The sequence below is a fragment of the Notamacropus eugenii genome, chromosome 5 (genome assembly GCF_028372415.1).
Source record: "Notamacropus eugenii isolate mMacEug1 chromosome 5, mMacEug1.pri_v2, whole genome shotgun sequence".
NCBI classification, from domain to species: domain Eukaryota; kingdom Metazoa; phylum Chordata; class Mammalia; order Diprotodontia; family Macropodidae; genus Notamacropus; species Notamacropus eugenii.
Window position 1 is genome coordinate 443,338,742 of NC_092876.1, and position 22,112 is coordinate 443,360,853.

The 22,112-nt window shown below is 36.1% G+C and overlaps 1 protein-coding gene across 11 annotated transcripts in view; it reads left to right on the forward strand.

Moving 5' to 3' along the window:
- DMD (dystrophin) overlaps positions 1-22,112 on the forward strand; it is a 2,329,373-nt gene that overhangs the window by 1,538,706 nt on the left and 768,555 nt on the right. For all 11 annotated transcript variants that reach the window (XR_011968542.1, XM_072616876.1, XM_072616880.1 and 8 more), the window contains one exon: positions 11,722-11,823. Coding sequence is in view for 10 of the 11 variants with exons in the window: in XM_072616876.1 (XP_072472977.1) it covers positions 11,722-11,823 (102 nt within the window). In the remaining variant the exon portion in view is untranslated. The remainder of the gene's footprint in view (positions 1-11,721; positions 11,824-22,112) is intronic.

Consider the following 22,112-nt stretch of genomic DNA (forward strand, 5'->3'; position numbering starts at 1 on the left):
TCAAAAAGTATTATTTCTCTTTGTTGTAAGAGTTTAATGAGAGATATTCAGAATTCTAAATGCATAGAGATTCATTTTGGCATAGAATGGTCTGAGGCTACTTCATAGCATATTTTCCACACATTCAGTTAAGAAAAAACCTACTAAAGAATATTTTAAATGCAGTTAATTTTATTTACTACTGTTGACCCTTCAAGTAATAATATCTGGTCCTGAATAGCTGAACAGTCTTTTAACCAATAAATTCATGTAGCAAATAAATGTAGTAAGGTAAATTGTAGAGATACATCTTCAGAATGGCCTTTCTGAAAAGGTTTATCAAAGCTACATGCAATTAAAGAAGTATTTCTCCAAAAATAAGCCAATAAAAAAGAATGTACAAAGAATTAAATTTAGAATATGTTTCATATTGCTCATTCCCAATCTTTCCAACTACCAAACTTAAATCTCCTAAAAGTAGTTAAACCGTCATTGTTATCAAGAAAGAAAAGATAGTTATAATGGTCATACACTGGACATTTTAATAGGATAAAGATTCACAGAATGAAGAGATATATTTGTTCTTTACATCTCAAAGGATTAATTTAAGAATTTCTTTGCCGCATATTCACATTAATAAAAATTAAATGCAATGTGATGTGGCACACACACACTTTCCCAGGTGTATTTTACTTTGTTTGTAAGTCAGGCAGGCATCTGCTCAGAATCTAGCATTTTCATTGATACCTAGACTCCACCAAAGTCAGACTACAGTGGCAAGTAAAATAGGATCTTTTACTGTTTTTGTTTTGGTATAGTCAAGAAGTATGATGCCTCTGATTGAATAATGTGATTAAGTAGGATCTTTCCCATCCATTGATGGACCTGGGAAGATTTGTAGGAAGGTCCATATCTTTTGTTAACGAAGTACTGGTTCTCATTGGTGAGTTAGCAGAGTGTCTACCCCAAGCATATGAAGACTTCCTCTGGTGGAATGGGTGGATGAGAACAATTTGTTCCCACGGCCATGAAGGTAGCTGAAGCAAGCGATGTGGAATGCTTAGAGCACTGAAGATGCAAGGTCATCTTCTACATTGTGAGCCATTGCCTTGACTCTTTCCTGCCACTGGACTATGATGACTGGAGGAGAGAGTGATGCTGATGACTTCGTGTAACTCTGCCTCACTTAAATTCAATTTATGCACGAATCAAAAGCCATCACCCATGTTGGATTATCTGTGCCCAACCTGTGGTAGAGCATTCCAAGCTCATGTTCATCTGATCACCCACAGTCAGACACACTGAAACTTCACTTTATCATGGTGATGTCATTTTGGTCTTCTTTGAGAACACAGGACACCATCAAGGGATGTGATACCCTATGACTCTAAAAAGTGTATAAAGACTCTGAGGTGTGGTTTTACTTTGGGGCTTAGTTTTTGGAAGAAGATTTGTGTGCCACATGAGACTATGGGAAACCAATAAGCAACGCCCCCACCCTCAGCTTTGAAAACCCAGATGTTGGTGCTTCCTTCTCTGGTAAAGATGTATGCATGTTAATGTTCACCCATTTGGAAGCCTGTCTGTCGGCTTTTGATTTCTCTGTATTTTCTCTGAAGTTCAGGGTGCTGACATTTTCCCCTGAACTAACTGAATGATATGTATGCTTGATTAAAATGATTGTTAATCCCTCAAAAGCTGACTTTACTTTTAGAAGTGCAGATCTAAGAACCTATGGTAGTAGGCTCCTTTGGGGTACTTACTGACTCACAGACTGAAGGAAATTCTTGTCACAGTCAAATGGCATTTGCAAATATGGGTTATTAAGGAGCATTTTCTTGTCTTTCCAAAAATGTATTCTTTCTTTCAGGCCTGTAATTTTATCAGTGAAAAGAACTCTCTCTCTCTCTCTCTCTCTCTCTCTCTCTCTCTCTCTCTCTCTCATATTTACAGCTTCTCTATAGTCCATCATCTTAGTGAATTGCCTGGACAACTGAGAGGTTAAATTACTTGCGTATGTCAGAAGCACAGCTCAGTCCTAGTCTTCCCATCACCAAGACCATCCCTTTGTCCTCTATGATACATTGCCTCCCATAGGCATATTAAATGTAAAGGTTTTGAGCATGTTGTTTTGCATTGTTTTTGGATTTTTTTAAAACATAGACTAGAACTCAACAGAATTGGAATTTTTAGTTCATTGTTTGTGGTAATTAATGTCTTCCTGCCCAAGGATCAGTAACCTGGAATAGGAGGAGGTATATTTGCTTTAGTCAGAAGTAGACTGTGATCCCTTAAGGGATTTATTATGGAAGCATTTCAAAAGAAAGCCAAGTATTAAAAGAGAAAGAAGGAAGCTTGTGGCTATCTTCTCAATTCTCCAAAATCTCAGCTAGGTTAGAGCAGACCACTGGAGCCCTTCCCCAACCCCAGCCCAATTCCTTGTTACATTATTTCCCCATCACAGTTTCCTCTGTTCAAAGGGTACTTACCCTCTCTTCCCTTTCTACCCATGACAGAGGGAGCACTCCTACCACAGTGGTCAGAGGTGTCAAATCACCTAGAACCACTGAATATTATAAAATGACTGTCAGGGTGTCTGCTATAAGTATGAACATATTTTAAGTCATTATATTTATTGAGTAAATACTATATGCTCTTTATGATTGTCAATACTTTGTTATTCAAAAACTTTTATTATTCAAGAATTGTTAGTTAACCTATCCTGCACCGTCATAGATCTAAAGCAAGAGAGTACCTCAGAGACCATTTAGTCCAATCATCCTTCTTTACAGAAGAGAAAACTTAAGAGCCAAAGGCTTTACATGATTTGCCCAAGGTTATCTGGAAAGGAAATGTCTTTAAACTGAATAGTTTACAGAATGCCCAAGGATCATGTTTAAGAATTTTCCTTTAAAATTAAAAAAATAAAGTTATTATATCTATGACTTTTTCTTGTACAGATCCCATATATTTCCTTGTAGGACATGACATAACTTTAAGTATCCCCTTAATCTTTCCCCATCAAACCCGAGTCCTAGATTATGTATGTATTATGGGAAGACCAGAGAGTAGGGCAAGTAAAATCTGCATGATTAGCAACTGATTGAACATGAAAATGAACAAAGAAAGACACAAACATAAGACATAAGTTTCCAGCATGAGAGAGTGGTTCAGTGGTGATGCTATAGACAGAAATAATGAAATCAGAAGAAGGAACAGATTTTGTCAGAAAGATGATATACTCAATTTTGTACATGTTGAATTCAAGGTACTGATATCCTATAAATATTTGGAGACATTGGTCTGGAGCTCATATGACAGCAAAGGTAGAAGTAAGGATTTTACAGCCATATAGAGAGAGGTGGTAATTGAAGACATGGCAATGAATAGATTATTACTGAGAAAAGAGAAACAAAGCGAGATTAAGGACAAGGAGTCAGTGAAGTTTACAGAAAAGACACCTTTGGAGAGGTACACGGTAAATTGGGAAAGTGTGGTATCTTCAAAGGAAGCCAAAGAAGGAGAAAATATCCAGAAGCATAGAGTGCTCAAAATGTCAGATTGAGTTGAAAAGTCAAAGACAATGAAGACTTAAAAAAAAATTAATTAGATTTAGTGAATAGAAGGTCATTGATTGCTTTTGAGAGAATAATCTCATTATAGTGGTGGGGATAGAATCCAGATTGCACAGAATTGAGGACAGCTGTGACTTCTACTTACTTATGATAGTTTATGGATTATTTTCCTCCTCAAATGGAAAGCTTTCAGTTAAAATGGATAATACAGTATATATCTTTTAAGATTCAATTGAGTTTAGTTTTTATCAGATGATTTGATTTTTAGGTGATAGACTTCAGAGGGGCTACTCAGAAGACCTAGTTCACAAATTTATCAAGAAGAGAAAATTAGAAATGCAGTTTGTTGAAAAAGTCAATATTCACTATGAAAGTTTGAATTGGACAGCTTAAGTTAAGTGAAAACTTCTTCAGTATTTCAAAACTTCCATTATTCCATCAGTATGAGTACACCTACTGAATGCCCATTACAACCCTTCCACTCTTTAGTAGCAGAAGGGCAATTAGTTCATTGTTTAAAAAAGTTAGTCACCTGGGGACCAAACTTTGGGTCCAGGCATTCTGACAGCATACACCACGCAGTATCAAAAAGTCTATTCATATTACTATTAGCTGTTAGATCTTTATCTCACCTCATATTTAGCCTTGGAGAATCCAGAACACCACTATGACATGCTGAAACATTCCATTTTGACTTTGGTGAAAATTAAAAATATACATATTAAACATCAAACTTACATGATGTATTATTAACTGGACTGCCTATTAAATCATTTATACATATTTGACACCAAATCCAATTTTCCACATCGTGTTTGTAGTACAAAACACCACATTTTTCTATTAAATGCTTGTGTTGATGAACTTCCCTTAGTTCCCTGGGGAAATAATAAAGTTGCATAAATATTTTAACAAAGATGATATATTTTGGCAAATACACCAAGTGGTTGCTGATTAATGCTGTTTGTAGGCTAATTTGTTCTTATTGTTATGACATCTTTTTATCAGTTAAACATTTGTAAGAAATTATGATATTTAGAAACAGTCTTTTCTCTTTTTTTTGGTTGTTGAACTCATTTAAGGTTCTTTTCACCTTTATCTTTACTTCTGATTTGTTATTGATATTGACCTTTTTTATAACTAATTCATTGCCTGATTGCAGAGAGACAAATGACCCTAAAATGACTCATATCAATATGAGTTGATTAAGTTATGACCTTTCTGTTAAGATGAATTCAGTTTCGTTTTTACTGATGATCAGTTGTCTGAAAGATAATCTACACAAAAGAGAACAGTCAAACAGTCAACACAGTAAAAAAGCTAATGCCTTTAAAAGATATTGAGACATTCCTTGAGACATGATTGGCTCAGGAAACTTCCTCATTGCCTAGTACAAAGCAAAAGAACTGGAGCAGTTCTCAGATGCTTGACCGGTAGATCTTAAAGGAATCTGGGCTCAGCTGAATTAACTCGATAGCTTCTCAATGCCTATGAATATCATGTCAAATATTCTTCTCCTGCTCTAAGTAAATCTAATTTTGTTAACTGTTGAATGGCCTACGACTGCCTCATTTTGTTTCAATATCTAAATTGAAATTGTAGATAACCTAAAAGGTAACATCTATTATCAGATGAATTGAATGTGAATTGAAAGCACATTATCTTAAGAATTTAAATAGCAGAACATCCAGAGAACAGTGGACAAGTCCATAGTGGGTGTGAGTAGACTACCTAAGGTAGTACTCTGACTGGGAAGCCCACATCAGTGCCTTGCTCAGACTTGCTGCAGGGAAGACGGAAAAGGCAGCATCCCAACAAGGAAGTTCCACAAGGAGACAGAAGACAGTAGTAACACTTCTCTTAGGGCAGAAACTGACAGCCCCTAAGACCTCGGGAATTCCTGAACCATGGAATGCCAAATGCAGAGTTTACACCAGGGACACAGAAATTTGCCAGCACTTTGACCATTGATACAGAGCATACATAGAAGGCAATGACAGGAACCAATGAAAATTAAAATCAGGACCAAACGCGACTATCATTTAAGAGTAAAGGATGGGAAAGAATATGAACCTGCCACAAAGTCCTAAATAAAAAATTGAGGCTGGAGATATGAGCAAACATGCTAAGGCTTTTAACACTGAATAAATATCATGTGTCAAGTGATGTCCAGTGGAAAGTAATTCCATAACATTTCTAAATGAATTCTTAGGAGATGAAAAAATGCTCATTCACAGAGACTACAAGAATTTGTGGAAGAAATGAAGCAAGAGTTTTTAATGGAATTTAAAATGAAATGATATTTATAAGGAACTTTCCCAGTTCCTAGCACATAGTGGGTGCTTAATAAATGCTTTTCCCCTTCCCTCCTTTTCCTCCTTCAATAAAATAAGAACTCTAGAGGAATGAATTGCAAGGAGAATAAGTTAATAACTTAAAACAGAATGTGGAAAACCATGCTCAGATTCCCTGAAAACTGAAAGTGATCAAACAGAGCTTAGTAACGCCAAGAGATCACAAAATTATTAAAATAAAATCAAGACATTGAAAAAGTAAAAAAAATGTGAGATATCAAAATTGATCTGAAAAATAGGTCAAGGAAAGACAGATTAAGAAGCATCAGATTCTCTGAAATCCCTGACTAAAAATAAAAAGCCCAGCTACTTTGTTTAAATAAACCACAAATTAAACTGCCTACAGTTACTAGAATCTGAAGAAAAATTAAAAATACAAAGATTCCACTGGATATCACTAGAAAGAAACTCTAAAATGAAAACTACCAGAAAATTCATAGGCAAAATCCAGAGCTTCCAGTCAGGATCATGTTGGATCTGGCAGCTACAACTTTAAAGTAGAGGAAATCTTGAAATGTAATATTCCGAAAGGTAAAAGATAAATGTCTAAAAAAAGGCCTACAATAAAACTCATTATTTTCCACTGCACTGAAAATAAGGAGCAAAAAACTCTTCTTCCTAACTTTCCTATTTCGGTTTCCAGTCAACTCTATTCACTCAGCATTATCCTTTATTTTGTTTTTCTGTCACCTCTCATTAGCAGGAAAATCTTATTGATTCTTGCTCTGCGGTAACATTTTTTTAGCTCCTCTTCCCTCATCAGCCTAATTCAGAGCCTTATTTTCTGTCTGTTCTGTTTCAGTAGCTTCTATTAGCCAAACAATTAACACATTAAACAGGGGACTGACTATCTTACTCCTCTGCTCAAGAAACTTCAGTGGCTCAATATTGTCTCTAGAAGAATATACAAGTCCCCCTCCCCTACCCACCCACCCCCTTTTTTAAGTATTTAAAAGCCCCCCACAATCTGGCTCCAATCAGGCTTTCCAAACTATTTTTATATTATTCCCACTCTTCTCTATCTAGCTTGTCTAATTTGTTTTGATTTTCCCCATAATCCACTTTCATCTTCTTCCACGCCTTTGTACACACATACTTCAAATGTACTCACTCCTCACTTCCACCACTTAGATACTCTGGATTCCTCAAATAGCTCATACCACCTTCTGTGCACAAAGCCTTTCTTGTCATCTCCCTGTTTATTAAAGTCCCGCTGAACTTATATTATATTTATTTGTGTTGTTTTATCTGTGTACACATTGTTGTCTCCTGATAGAATAGTTCATGAGGACAGGAACTGTTTTTGTTTTTGTTTTTGTCTTTGCATTCAAGAACTAACCTAGCATATTGCCTTGCAAATAGTTCATATTGAATAAATGTGTATTGATTGATTTCATAAAGAAATGAATAAACCCAGGTTCTCTGTCTTCTTATCTATTTGGTTCCTTTAGATCAGACCAACACAATTTCTAAGCTAATTTGGGTGCCAAATAGGTTGGAGTAAGCACACAGCTCTGTTTCACTCCATTGGTGACTGGGAAGGCATAAGAGCTTTGTCTATTTTCTAGAACCCGGGCAAACATGCCATCATGAAATTGACGTACAATATCGATGAGCTTCTTGGGGCAACCAGATTTTGAGACTGATTTTGGTTGATTGCCATGGGTCATGTGACTTACCTACATTTTTCAAGGGCAACCCAAAACCTACTGGTGGGCTGTTTGTTATGCAAGCCTGCTTTAGATTAAGCATTTTTAGCACAGGAACCATGAACTTAGATGGGAAAAAAATTGCATCTTTATTTTCACCACCCTCTATTTGAAATTTAGCATTTCCTTCAATTATTTAGTAATGTTCTAAGAATGGGTCCATAGACTTTGCCAGATGGCCAAAGGTATCACGTACACACATACACACACACACACACACACACACACACACACACACACACACACACACACAGTTAAGACCTTGGTTTAGAAGCATGTTCCTAGATCCTTGGTCAGATATACTGTCTAAATTTGTTTTCACTAGATTTTAGTCTATCCTCCTGGATATGACTTAAAACTTCCATACACTCTGTTGTTTGCATGCACCCTGAATCTGACTGAGCATTATTTTGCTAGGGTCACTTTCCTTAAGAGAAATATTGAGTCCCAGCCTTCTGTTATTTTTGATACTATACAAAGCATCCCAGGATCCATAGAGTACCCAAAAAAGGAAACCCTTCTGGGGGAATAGAAGACACAAATCAGTTCAACAGAATTTATACAGAGAGAGTATAAAATCTAAAAATATTATACATACATCCATATATAGATGTATAATCATATATATGTGTGTATGTATGTGTGTGTTCATGTGTGTGTGAATATGCACAGAAATGAGACTATGTTTAATTCTATATGGGAATAGAAAGTGAATGATAGATCTAGGCTAATCAGGAAAATCTTTTTGGAAAAGATTGCAGATACCCTGACTCATGCCTGACACTGATTAATCAATATTAGTGTTCTAATGTTTCTCGTGTTTAAGAAGTATTTTTTCCCAAAACTTCTTTTTAAATATTTCACTTTATTCCCCTTAATTGAAATATATGCCCCTTTAACTAAGCTTTTTCTTCAGTGGGGTCAGAAAGCAGGCTACTAGACTACCATATAACAAAAGATCTGAAGACGCATGATATCCCCTTCTTCCAATTGGAAATCATCACAGAAATTAATTTCATCCCTTTTTCTTAGAGCTGTGTAATTCAAGGCATCTTAATAATTAAGAAAACCAATATATTACAGTGGATAGAGAGGCAGCCTAGGAATTGAGAAGGCATGGGTTCAGTTCCTGTGTCTGATATCTTGACTATGTGACCTTAGGTGAATCACTTAAAACCCTTACTGTTCCAGATAACTCTCTACAAGTATGATTTCGAGAGTTTGATAATTTGCAGTGGTCAAGACAACCTCCTCACTGGGAATTTCCTGTACCAAAGAATTCACAGTTTTCAACCAAAAAATAACAATAACATTGTATTTTAGGCATCTTCTTATCCCTTTAAAATATTTAGTAATAGAGGAAGAACTATTTTATTATTACTTAAAAGTTTGGTATGGCAGGATACACAGTAAACCCACGTAAATCATTTGCATTTCTATATGTTACTAACAAGGCCCAACAGTGAGAGATAGAAGCAGAAATCCTTTTTAAAGTTACAGTAGACACTATAAAATATTTGGGAGTCTACCTGTCAAAACAAACCCAGGGACTATATGAACACAATTACAAAACACTTTTAACACAGATAAAGTCAGATCTAAATAATTAGTAAGACATAAGTTGCTCATGAGTAGGCCAAGCTAATATAAGAAAAATTTTAATTCTACCTAAATTAATTTACTTGTTCAGTGCCATACCAATCAAACTACCAAAAAACATTTAATAGAGCTAGAAAAAATAATATCAAAATTTATCTGGAAAAACAAAAGGTCCAGAATATCAAGGGAATTAATGAAAAGAAATGCTAGGCAAGGGGGCCTAGCCATACCAGATCTTAAATTGTATTATAAAGCAGCAATCATCAAAATCACTTGACATTGGCTAAGAAATAGAGGGATAGACCAGTAGAATAGGTTAGGTACTCAAGACACAGTAGTCAATGACTATAACAATCTACTGTTTGATAAACCCTGGGACCCCAGCTTCTGGAATAGGAACTCACTGTTTGACAAAAACTTCTGGGAGAACTGGAAAATAGTATGGCAGAAACTGGGCATAGAGCAATGCCTGACACCATATACCAGAATAAAGTCCAAATGGGTACATTCTATAGGTATAAAGACTGGTCCTACAAACAAATTAGAGGAGAAAGGAATAGTTTATTTGTCAGATTTATGGAAAATGGAGGAATTTATGACCAAACAAGAGACAGAGAAGATTAAGAAATGCAAAATGGATCATTTTGATTACATTAAAGTAGAAAGTTTTTGTACAAACAAAGCCAAGGCAGTTAAGATTAGGAGGGAAGCAGAAAACTGGGAAAGAATTTTTACAAATAGTATCTGTGATAAAGACCTCTTTTCTAAAATGTATAGAGAACTGAGTCAAATTTATAAGAATACAAGTCATTCCCCAACTGATAAATGGTCAAAGGATATGAACAGGTATTTTTTCAGAGGCAGATATTAAAGCTATCTATGGTTATATGAAAAAATGCTCTAAATCACTATTGATTAGGGAGCATAAAATCAAAACAACTCTGTGATAACACATCACACCTATCAGATTGGTTAACATGACAAAACAGGAAAATGATAAATGTTGGAGAAGATGTGGGAGAGTTGGAACACTAATTCATTGTTGGTAGAGCTGTGAGCTGATCCAACCATTCTGGAGAGCAATTTGGAACTATGCCCAAAGTGCTACAAAAATGTACATACTCTTTGACCCAGCAATATTGCTTCTAGGGTTGTATCCCAAAGAGATCATAAAAATGGGAGAAGGACCAAGATGTACAAAAATATTTATAGTAGCACTCTTTGTGGTGGCCAAGAATTGGAAATTGAGGGAATGCCCATCAATTGGGGAATGGCTGAGCAAGTTGTGGTAATGTAATGAATGTAATGGAATATTATTGTGCTATAAGAAATGTTGAGCAGGCAGACTTCGGAAATACCTGGATAGACATATGAATTGATGCTGAGTGAAGTGAGCAGAACTAGGAGAAAATTATACCCAGTAGCAGCAACAGTATACGAGGACTGTTTCTGATAGACTTAGCCTTTCACAGCAATGCAAGGACCTAAAACATTTCTAGAGGACTCATTATGTAAAATGCCATCCACATCCAGAGGAAGAACTATGGAGTTGGAATACAAAATGAAGCAGACTGCTTTCTCTTTTTTATGTTGGGTTTTGTTTAATTTTACTCGTGCTCTCTCTCATTCGTTTTAATTCTTCCATGCAACATGACTAATGTGAAAATATGTTTAATAAAAATGTATGTGTAGAGCCCATATAAGATTGCATGCTGTCTTGGGGAAGGAAAGAGCATGGGGGGAGGAATTTAAAACTTATAGAAGTGATTGCTGAAAATTGGAAACAAATAAATAAATGTGGAGGGAAAAAATAAAATAAATAAATAATCTGCAATTACCAAAAAAAAAAAAAAAAAAAAAATTCTCTATGAGAATCTAAAGCCCAACTGGCTTTATATATGTATGTAAGTTGGAAGAATCAGGGTATTCTTGCTAATAAAATAACTGAACTATGCTAATTATGTAGAAATGCTATGGTTCATTTCTTTTCTAATTGCAAAATGAAAAGCAGTCATTTCTATTTATGTGCACCATGATACTGTGCAAATACCAATGTCTTTGGAGCCAATGTCTTTGGTTATGAATCCCACATCTGACACTTGCTACCTGTGTTACCTTGGACAAGTCCACTCAACTCCCTGGGAAGTCTGTAAAATGAATTCCTTGGACCAGATGACTTTTGAGTACCTTCCATCTCTAAATCTATCATCCATGGCTGTGTGTGATGAGTGGCAATACAGAGCTAACCTAAGAATGTAGTTGGGAATATGAAAAAAGCAAAGCAAACTAAAACTAAATATTAAAGAATATTTCAACAGGGACTGGAATGACCTACCTATTTTTGATAATTTTTCCTTGTGTTTTTCTGTCAGTGTTCATTCCTTCTCTTGCCCCCAGATGCTATTTTTTTTAAGTACCACATGTGGAGCCTCCAAGAGGATATTTAAAGTTAGTCATTTTATTGGCACTGTGAAGTTAATCTACACTGTGTGTTTCCCCCCCTAGGAAATCGAAGCAGCAGTTCAAGCTAAAAAGCCGGATGTGGAAGGAATTTTGTCTAAAGGGTGGCATTTGTACAAGGAAAAATCAGTCACTGAGCCAGTAAAGGTAATGAAGCAACCTCAAGTAATATCCATTACCACCTAATGGTTTATGTTTTTTGTGTTGTACACTTGCCATTGATGTGGTCTATTTATAATCAATGAAATAACCTCAGAGACAATATTGGCTGTTCTGCAATAACAAAGGCAGAGCTGTCCTTATGATGTCAGCTATTTATACGTTCTGATCCCAGGGTTGTTAATATGTCATTGCAGCAAAACATTCATTTCTATATTGGTGCTCATCTATCTTGGGAGTGGGGGGAGGGGAAGTCTACCTTCCAAAGAATTCTACTTTTTTTTTTTTTTTTTACGTTTTATTATTTTTTTCTAGACTCAATACTTTTCATATTGTTTGACTCCAAATCAAGGCACTATATCATACTGTCTGACTCTGGCAGCTGGAGGAATTGTCTTCCCCATTGCCCTTTCATTTGATGAAGAAAATCAGTATTTTATTAGGACAAGGTTTTTTTTTTGGGGGGGGGCGGGGTGGAATATTATATAGTCACTTATTGTTTCTTCTTGGAGAAAGTTGACTTGAGGGAAAACATTCATCTTCTTTCTCCTCATAACATATATCTTCAAGTCCAGCAAAGATGTGAATTTCCAGTTTTAGTATTAGGAAAAGAGAACAAAGTTAATTTCACTGGATTATCTAGAACTGGGAGGAACCTTAGAGGCCACCTATTTCAAATCCTCCATGTCACAAATCATGAAATGGAAGGTTGAACAGGGAGCAAGTATCAGACATAGTTGCTGTAAGATCTGACTGATTACTATTTTTCTTTTCTTAAAATCATAGGTTGAGAGATGCAATAAATATTGGAAGTCAAGTTAATCAAAACCCCTCATTTTATAGATAAACTGATACTGAGACAATGAAGTAACTTAACCAATGTCACGATGGTACCAAATATGATGCCAAATATATATTAAATACATGGTATTATTTTTATTTTGTGTCCTGCAAAAATTACAACTCTATCCTTTGATTAAAGGTTCTTGAGAGCATTTGATGGTGACTTATTGATCAGTCCTGGTTTCTCTTGCTACTGTTATAGGGCTGAAATACAATGAGACTCACTCTCGCGTTAAAAACTACTTTAAACCAACTCAGGTCAATAACCTCATTATACAAAGCTAGTTTGTCCTTCCAAACAACATTACTGTGACTTATATTCCGTCCCTAAGGTCACAGCTTTTTCCCATTTTTGTTCTTTGCTTAAACCACATTTCTGTAAAATGTTTGTTTTTCCTACAGTTTATAAGAACTTCTTAAAGGATATTTTGGCCTGTACAGAATGTTCTAACTGGCTGTTAATAGGATTGCCTGTTTACTTGAAATGTTGATGCATATTTGTTTAGGAATGCATTGTTCCTGTTTATAAAATTCATAGAAAATAATTTGTTACCCACTTGCAAATAATAGTATTTGTAGTTTTCATAAACTAACAGTATTGCTAACCTCTGGTATTGTAAGCATGAAGAAAATACTAAGAGAGAAGAATTGATGGCAGATTTACATTTGTGCCCTAATGCAAAGCAGGAGGTAGGTTGCCAGTCACCTTTTCTAGTTTTAACAGTATAGCCATTATGGTAAGGTCAACTATGTGCCAGTCACATAAAGAAGCAAATATTTAACTACAATGGTTGGATTTTTCCATTTTCCCAACCTTGATAATGTTTTTCAAAACATACAATTGTCAGACAGTCAACAAACATTCATTAAGCACTATGTGCCAGGTACCATGCTAAGTGCTTTGGATACAAAGAAAAAGCAAAAACTGTCCATGCCTGGAAGGAGCTTACATTGTAATACCAGAGACATGAAAATAAGTGTGTAACCAGAAAATATATGGAAAGTCGAAGGGAGGTAATCTGAAAGCAGAAGATATTGGAGAGACAAAGAGAGGCTTCCTGAAGGAAAAGAAAATGTGGGCTGAATGTAGAAGGGAAAAGAATCTGAGTATGAAGAACAGCCATTGCAAAGAGATGCAGAAGGAGATAAAATGTCATATGAGACAGTTCTCAAGTACTACAATGTAAATAGATCAAGGAGTATGTAGAGGAGACAGGATACATTTACAGTTACAGATATATAGAAAGATACAGGATAATAGGCAGCTAGGTGATACAATGGATAGAGCACCTGACCTAGAATCAGGAAGATCTGAGTTGAAATCTAGTGTCAGATACTTACTAGCTGTGTGTCCCTGGGCAAGTCACTTAATTTCTATTTGCCTCAGTTTTCTCACCTATAAAATGAAAACAATAATAAAGTCTACCTCTTGGGATTGTGGTAAGCACCAAATGAGATAATACATGCAAAGCGTTCAGCTTGGTGCCTGGCACATAATGAGTGCTAGGTTTATCTATTATTATAATATCATTATCATCATCATTATTACGAAAGTTTGAAGTGCCAAAGAGTCATTAGTATTTGCTCTTAGAAGTAGCAGGGACTCCTTTTTCAAACCACCCCCAGTCACCAAAGTCTTTTCTCTCAGGCTACCTTCCTTCTACTCTGTATATATTTTGTTTGCTATTCATTTGCCACAAAGGATGATGATTCTTACAGAGGCTAGTAGGTGGTGCAAGTGGACATGGACCTAGAATCAGGAAGACTCCTGTTTTGAGTTCAAATTCGGCCTCTTCAGACACTTAATAGCTATGTGACTCTGGGCATGTCATTTAACCCTGTTTGCCTTGGTTTATCTAATCTGTAAAATGAGCTAGAGAAGGAAATGGCAAACCACACCAGCATTCTTGGCAAGAAAACCTCAAACGGGGTCACAAAGAGTGGTACACAACTAAAAAATGACTAAACCATAACAACAGCATTGATTTACATACTGTGTCTCTCATTGGCATATAAACTCCATTAGGGCAAGGATTATTTTGTGCTTTTACCTCTCTTTGTTTCTACAACATTAAGCAAGGTTTCTTAAATACTTGATAAATGCTTGTTGATTACTTTAGCAGGATTCCCAACTTGCCTTGGATGGGACACTTACGTTCTACAAGATGTTTTCAAAGGTCAAGGGAGAAAAAAAATGCTATTATATTTCTCCTCTAAAACGCTAAGTGTATATGTAATTTGAACGGAAATAGAATTTTCTTTGCTAAATTTTTCTTCCAAGTCACATTCCCATTCAGAGGGTATCCTACATTCAATGGCCAGTATTTTTGAGTTTCATTAACATATTTTAAATCCACATTTGCTCCTTGACCAAACTGATTTGGGAAATGCTATGGTAAAGATATGTATTTTTTGTTAATTTGCCTTTTAAAAATCACTTCCCACAATAAAGCTACAATCTCAGGATATAAATTAATTGTTGCTTATCACAGTAACAGGAGGAGTAATTTGATATTATTTTAATGCAGTTATTTTATCAGTTTTAATATTTCCAAGTGCCTTGTATGCATTAAAAAATAAATAGCGATGAACTGCCAAAAGTTACTTTAGATTGTCAGTGGTCTGGAGGTACTTATCTGGTTTTGCAGACTGATAGAATTACAATTAACAGACAATTTCCTTTAGAACAAAATTCTAACTCCCTTCAAATCATTCTTTATTTAGTATTAGAAAATTTATATTAGTGGCTTTTCCAGTCAAGAAGCATTTACTTTCCTTCCTCACTTCCCCCCCGCCCATTCTAATTTCAGTTTATTTTTGAAGAAATTATTTTTATTGGATTGAGAGTTAATTGTACTATATCAGACGGTATATATGCCCAATAAATTACTATCATATGATATTGTTTTGCACTTTAGGATCTAGAAATCCATATTTATTCTGTCAAAACAGTAAAAGAAAATAGAAGCAAAAATTTGCCCCCTCGTTTTATATATGGTAGGTTGATTGGTTTGGCTTGGTTTTTAAATCTAAGAATAGGAGAGATATAATCAAATTACGCTGTTGAACTCTAACTTTTCTTTGAGGAAACATGGCAGAGTGGATAGAGGGCTAGTAGCCTTGTGCTCAGAAGGGCTGGATTCAGGTCATACCTCTGATACATACTGGTGTGTGATACCTGGGCAAGTCACTTAACCTCTGTGTCCAGAACCAAGTTTCTAAGACTGCATGTTCCAGATCAGGTGTAGATTTACATTGTTTGAAGGAGTTTCATTACTTACTGGGTGATCATATGTTCAGAAAAAGACCTACCCATCCAAAAAAAAAGTCCTAGGAGAGGTTGAAGGGAACAGAGAGAGATAGTAATGCAGAACTAGCCACACAGATTAGTAGTAGAGTCAAATTTATAACTGAAATTAAACAACTTTGCTCTTTGTTTCAAGTATTTAGCAAATTAAGCAGTACATCTTTCACCACACCAAACTTCTTGTTCCTTGGCCCCTAACCCAAGGGACATTTGCCATTTCTAAAATAAGCAATTATGTCACTTGAAGAAACATATGCCTCTTCCAAAGTATTCCAATTTTATTTCTTCAAGCCATTTTGATAAGGATAACTTGAAATGATTTATTAAAATCAAGAATTGAAAATATTATATTAAAAATAACTGAATATTCTCCATTGGTTTATATTTATGTCCCAAAATAAAAATAAAAATAAAAATAAAAAGGCTGAATTTGTATGGCTATCTTTTAAAGCTTCAATTGATTTTGCTAGAAAGAACCACTTCTGAGCTAGGTAATTGTAAAAGCCCAAAAGGCGATTAGTGCTCTGTTTTGCTTTTTTTTTTTTTTTAATTAAAAGGGAAATGAATATAAAAATAACCTTCCCCAAATGAAACTAAAAAGTTGCCAATTTAAAAAATTAAATAGCTGTAATCCTCATGGCAATACAATGCAGAATGCTGGTTTTACAGATAGTATTTTGAAGCCCTGATGGGCAAAGGAAGGGGGAGTGCTCTTTGCTGAGTCCTCTAGCTTCTGAGAGTGAAATTAGAATGGAAGAATTAGTTAGCAAGAAGGAAAAACTGGCTCATGGAATTGAGTCAGGGGGAAAAAAAGCAAGATATAAAGAAAGCTAGAACAGCAGTTTGAAAAATAGGAATTGGTCATCTTCGATAAAATGACATTAGTACAAGAAGCTGCAACATCTTTTCTTTGGGGTATACGTTTCCAGAATTGTAATCATTTCTTTCTTTAGATTTGCATAGTGGTAAGGATAAACTATGAGCAGAACACTAGACAAAGTGTACCATCTTCTCAGGTGGCTCAGTGGCTCAGTGGAAAGGAGACTGAGCCTACAATTAAGCCTGAATTCCAATGTGGTAAAAACTATTTGTCCCTAGACATGTCATTTAACCTCTGCCTCTCAGTGTTCTCAACTGTAGAGAACTCTCAGAAGTGAGGATCAAGTGAGATTATATTTGTAAAGAATTTAGCATAATGTTGGCACGTAGTAGGAATTCAAGGTTTGTACCTCCCTTAGCCCACTCTGTTTTGGGGTCCTCCCTAGGAAAAATAGATAGGGGACTCCCTACCAATGGAGTTAAGCGATTATTTTGTAAGTTAGGATCTTTAAGAAGTTATCTGAGGCACCCACACAACCAGTATGTGTCAGAGATGACACTTGAAACAAGTCTCCCTATTCAGATGCTATGCCTATCGTGCTATACTTCTTAGGTGAGATGGGGAGGAAAAGCCTGATTGGATTTATAATCAAAACTCATTCACATGCATTTTTAGCTTAGAGAGGTATGTAAAAATATAAGGGTGGGCAGAAAAGATACAGCCTGCAACCATTTAAGAATTTATTTTATTTACAAGAAGAAAAACAAACAAATTTCCCTCTCCGATATGAGCTGTATTTGACATCTGGCCTTGTGCAATGAACTCTTGTGTTATATTCTGTTGTGATCTAAAGTGCCAAATCCACATCTGTTCTTGAAACTGCAGTAATCATATCTAATTTATCAAAATTTATCAGTGCCCAAAGTATGATTGGGTACAATAATTAATGGCCTCAATTTCACATACCATTAATGCAAATGAACAGGCTAATAATTTCAGAAAATATTTAGGAGTTTAGAATCATTTACTCCTATATTAAATATACTAAATAATTTACCCTAGTTTTTCAACTCCATTCCACCCAAAAAATGCATGCACTTAGTAAAGGTCCCTTAGCTAGCTTTTTTACTTAATGTTACCCCATTTAGCCGAGGATATTTTTGAACTTGGGGCAGTTAGGTGGTGTAGTGGATAGAGTAGCAGGTCTGGAGACAGGAAGACTCATCTTCTTGAATTTTAACGTGGCCTCAAATACTTATTAGCTGTGTGACCCTGAATAAGTCACTTACTACTGTTTATCTCAGTTTCCTCATCTGTAAAATGAGTTGGAAAAGGAAATAGCAAACCACTCTAGTATCTCCTAAGAGAACTCCAATGGGGTCCCGAAGAGTTGAATATGAGGGAAAACGACAAAACAACAATATTGAGCTTAAGCAAGGTGTTGTATCCACAGACTAGAGCTAGAGCTTGTTTTGATCTACAGGTATGAAAACCAAGGGAGAATCACAAATTAGAACTGATAAAAGAAACACTAGAGTAAGCAGATTGGTGAATGAAAAGCTGTGACAACCACTTGAGACACTTACCAAAGTGAAGCAGTCACCTCCCCGTGAAGAAGCTTACATTCTCACAGAGGGAGACAACACATGGGTGGGACTGGTGGCCAGAAAAGGTAGCATCTGAGTAGTCAGTCTAGGGTTAGTGAGTTGATCTTTAGATTAGTCCAGCACTTAGCAGATAATTAATAAATGCTTGTAACCTTCACTTGAATTGATGTAGGGATAGTGGGGGTATGATAATACTGATCTGATTACTGAACCCAGAGCAAGAGGTGGAAATTAGAGCTGTGGAGGAAGGGGAGATAGGAAAGTGAGATAAAAGGTAGATGGCTTGATGGAAAAAGTCTTAGTAGCCTGGGTCCTATTGGATATAGTTAGCTAAACAATTCAGGTCCCAGGGTGGTAGTTCCAAAACTGATTGGATTGACTTCCTTGGGATTTGGGGCATTTTTCTGTCAGTGTGTTCAGGGGATGTCTTAGGTAGGGAGAATCAGGTCAGCTGATATAATTGTCCAGTGAATGACTTGCTAGAATATAAAACAACCGAATCAGAAATGGGAAACTGAACTAGTATGGAGAATTATGGAAATGCAATATGGCCCTAAGGACAAAGGACAGGGCTAAGGAGACACGTAAGGCACAAATCACACAGGAAAAGTGAGTGTTTCCAGATGTTTGTCCTAATTCTGACATGGTAATGTAACTTCATTTCTTGTTTTCTCATCTTTAGAATGGGGATACTAATACTTATCCACCTCACAAGGTGATTTTGAGGAAAATTTTTAAGGTTGTAAATCTTCAAAGCGCAGTATAAATGTCAGGAATTACTTGTGCTCTTAACAGGGACCTACCTTCAAGTTTGACCTGCTAATGATACTGTTTTGGGAATTCTTCAAAGCTCTACCACTGATGAAGGCTCATTCATCCCCATGTTGAAAAATCTTCCTTCAGGCCCTCTGTCCATTTCATATACCAGTTATATGTCCTTCAGTTTCAGCAGGGACCTTATGGAAGCTGATTCATCCAACAGACTATAATTTTTGTCATTCAATTCTTTTCCCAAAGCTGAAACTAGGACTTCTACACATGAGCTTTTTCCCAGGGCCCTGGTATACAACATTTTTCCCCCATAGATAGTTAAGGTCATTTGTGGGATGCCTTGCCTCAGGATAAGTTGGAGTAGCTGTGTTTTGTTGTGAGGAATTGAAAGGAGAATTGAAATATTTTGGCTTTCAGTATTTGTATTTTCTGCAGTTTAATCCAGTTGGAATTCTAGTTGTAGTTAAACAATCATAATATTTAAGAGATATTTTCCCACTTAAAATATTTTATTTTTTCTAATTACATGCCAAGATAGTTTTTACCATTCACTTGTATAAGATTTTGTGTTCCAAATATTTTCTCCAGCCCCTTTCCTTCCCCCTCCCCAAGATGGCAAGCAATCTGATGTAGGTTATACATATATAATCATATTCAACATATTTCCACATTAGTCATGTTGTGAATGGAGAATCAGAACAAAAAGGGAAAAGCATGAGAAAGAAAAAAACAAAAAAAAGTGAAAATCATATGTTTCAATCTGAATTCAGACCCAATAGTTCTTTTTCTGGATATGGATAGCATTTTCCATTATAAGTCTAAAAGAGATATCTTTAATGTTACAACTATGGTCCTCCTCACCCGCATCCCCTTCTTTCATTATTTGGCTATCATGGAAAATGACGTGCACAAGCAACTATAACCTATTCTAGAAAAAGGTAGCAGCATTTCTGTAAGCAAAACAACTCAAATTTATCAAATTCTTTAGAGCAATAAATAAATATCTAGACTCTAATAAGACTTTTGAAAAAGTTCTATGCAAAACACTTCTTTAAAAAATGGAATGATCCTGTTCAAGGGAAGGTTTTGGAAAAATCACTGCTAATTTTATAGCTGTCTCAGAGAGTTGAGCCCTCTAGATAATTGACCAGTTGAAAACAGGAAATGTATTTGCTCTTCAGAAACAATTATGTCAGTACAAGCATCATTAAATAAAATAACTTTGCATTTGTTCCACTGGGCCATGTAGGAGAAATCCCACCAATGGGATGGGGAAACATGAACTTCAGATCCCAAGAGTCTCAGAGAGGAATGAAAGAAACCACTGATCTCCAGCTTCTCTTGACAACTGTAAAGAAACATGGAAAGAGATTGTCCATCTAACGTAAAAATAGCTGAGAAATTTTTTACCTAAAATAAAAATAGCAGATATGGGAAAAAGAGTTTCTGGGACCTTAGGTGAGGTCAGATCACCACCTGATATGGTCTGATTTTATAGATGCAGGAGTTTTGGGAAGTTAGGAGAAAAATGGATTTGAGGAATCAGACGATGATGGAAATGATGTGGGAGACAGGAAGTAAGGTCATCTTACCAGGGGTAGAGGAGGGACCACTGCTGATGGGGTGCATTCTTATCTGAATAAGATAAGGATCTGACCTTTTAAGCATGAAATGCCAAGGGAGGAAATAGATAGGAAGCCACTGGTTACCCAAAGTTAATTTTCAGAGACCTTATAAAAGTGGATGTGGGTGTATGTGAAGTAGTCATTTTGGAGCCCTAATCAAAAATCACCCAGCTGACAGAGTCAGGGAATAATCTAATGTAGCAAAAGAACCTTTTCAGTATATTGTTAAGTAATTAAACCAAGTATAAGCAAAACTGGTCTGGAAAACTGTTTCCTTGCTTGGTGGTTAATGATAATGATAAGGTACAGGGGAGCTTTTAGGAGCCAAAGTTCAAGCCAATGGCAGTCTTATCTAAGTACCTGCTGCTGCTAAGTCAATTTTCATCCCTCCACAAAACACTGAGAATTCTTTCCCCTACTTAAGGAGGTAGGGGTAGGAATAACTTTCAATGGTCTCCCATTAAAAGACATTTAGCTCTGGAACCAAACCCCTCCCGGTGTGCTGATTTAGAAAGCAATAGTTGCTGTGGCAGAGAGGTTTAATTGGCTATCGCCCTACCTGAGGCCACACTGACCTCTCAGCTACCCGTGAGATGATGAGAGATCTACTAGCTAAGGCACTACTTGTTTGGTGACTCCACATATCTCTCTTTCTGGCTTCAGTGGTCCACTCAAGCCTGAGTTCCAAGAACCACGCCCAAATTGAGTTTGGAGGCTTGAGAAGAAAGTGAAGTTGCTACCCTTTATCAGGGATATTGAGAGGGTAGCAACTCAAAATAGAGTAGGAAATAACATTGGGAAAGGAAAGGAGAGGGACAATTCTGAAGGAAACCATGGATCTGACCTTTCAAGCATGAAATGCCAAGGGAGGAAATAGATAGGAAGCCACTGGTTACCCAAAGTTAATTTTCAGAGACCTTATAAAAGTGGATGTGGGTGTGCATGAAGGAATTAATGCCACCTACAACCCTGTACTTGAATCATCTCTGGGACTTTGATCAGGAATTCTCATAATACTTCTTTCCATTTCAAGAATCCTATGTTGCTTTGTAGACGAATCAATAACAATTCCACTTACTGGTTCCCTCTGAATTTCTTCCCTTGCTTTCTGAGAATTAATTAGGCTATTTTCAGAAGTAGTTTCTCAGGTGCTGGTCTTGTTTTGTTTTTAAATTTTTCAATTTCACTTTCCTTTGTGTCTGATCCAAGTTCATTGTGGCCTTAAATGATCCTTGAAATGATTGGCTTTCCCACATAAACAGTCAGTGCAATGTGTCTAACAGTAATTGGAGCAGGCTTTTTAA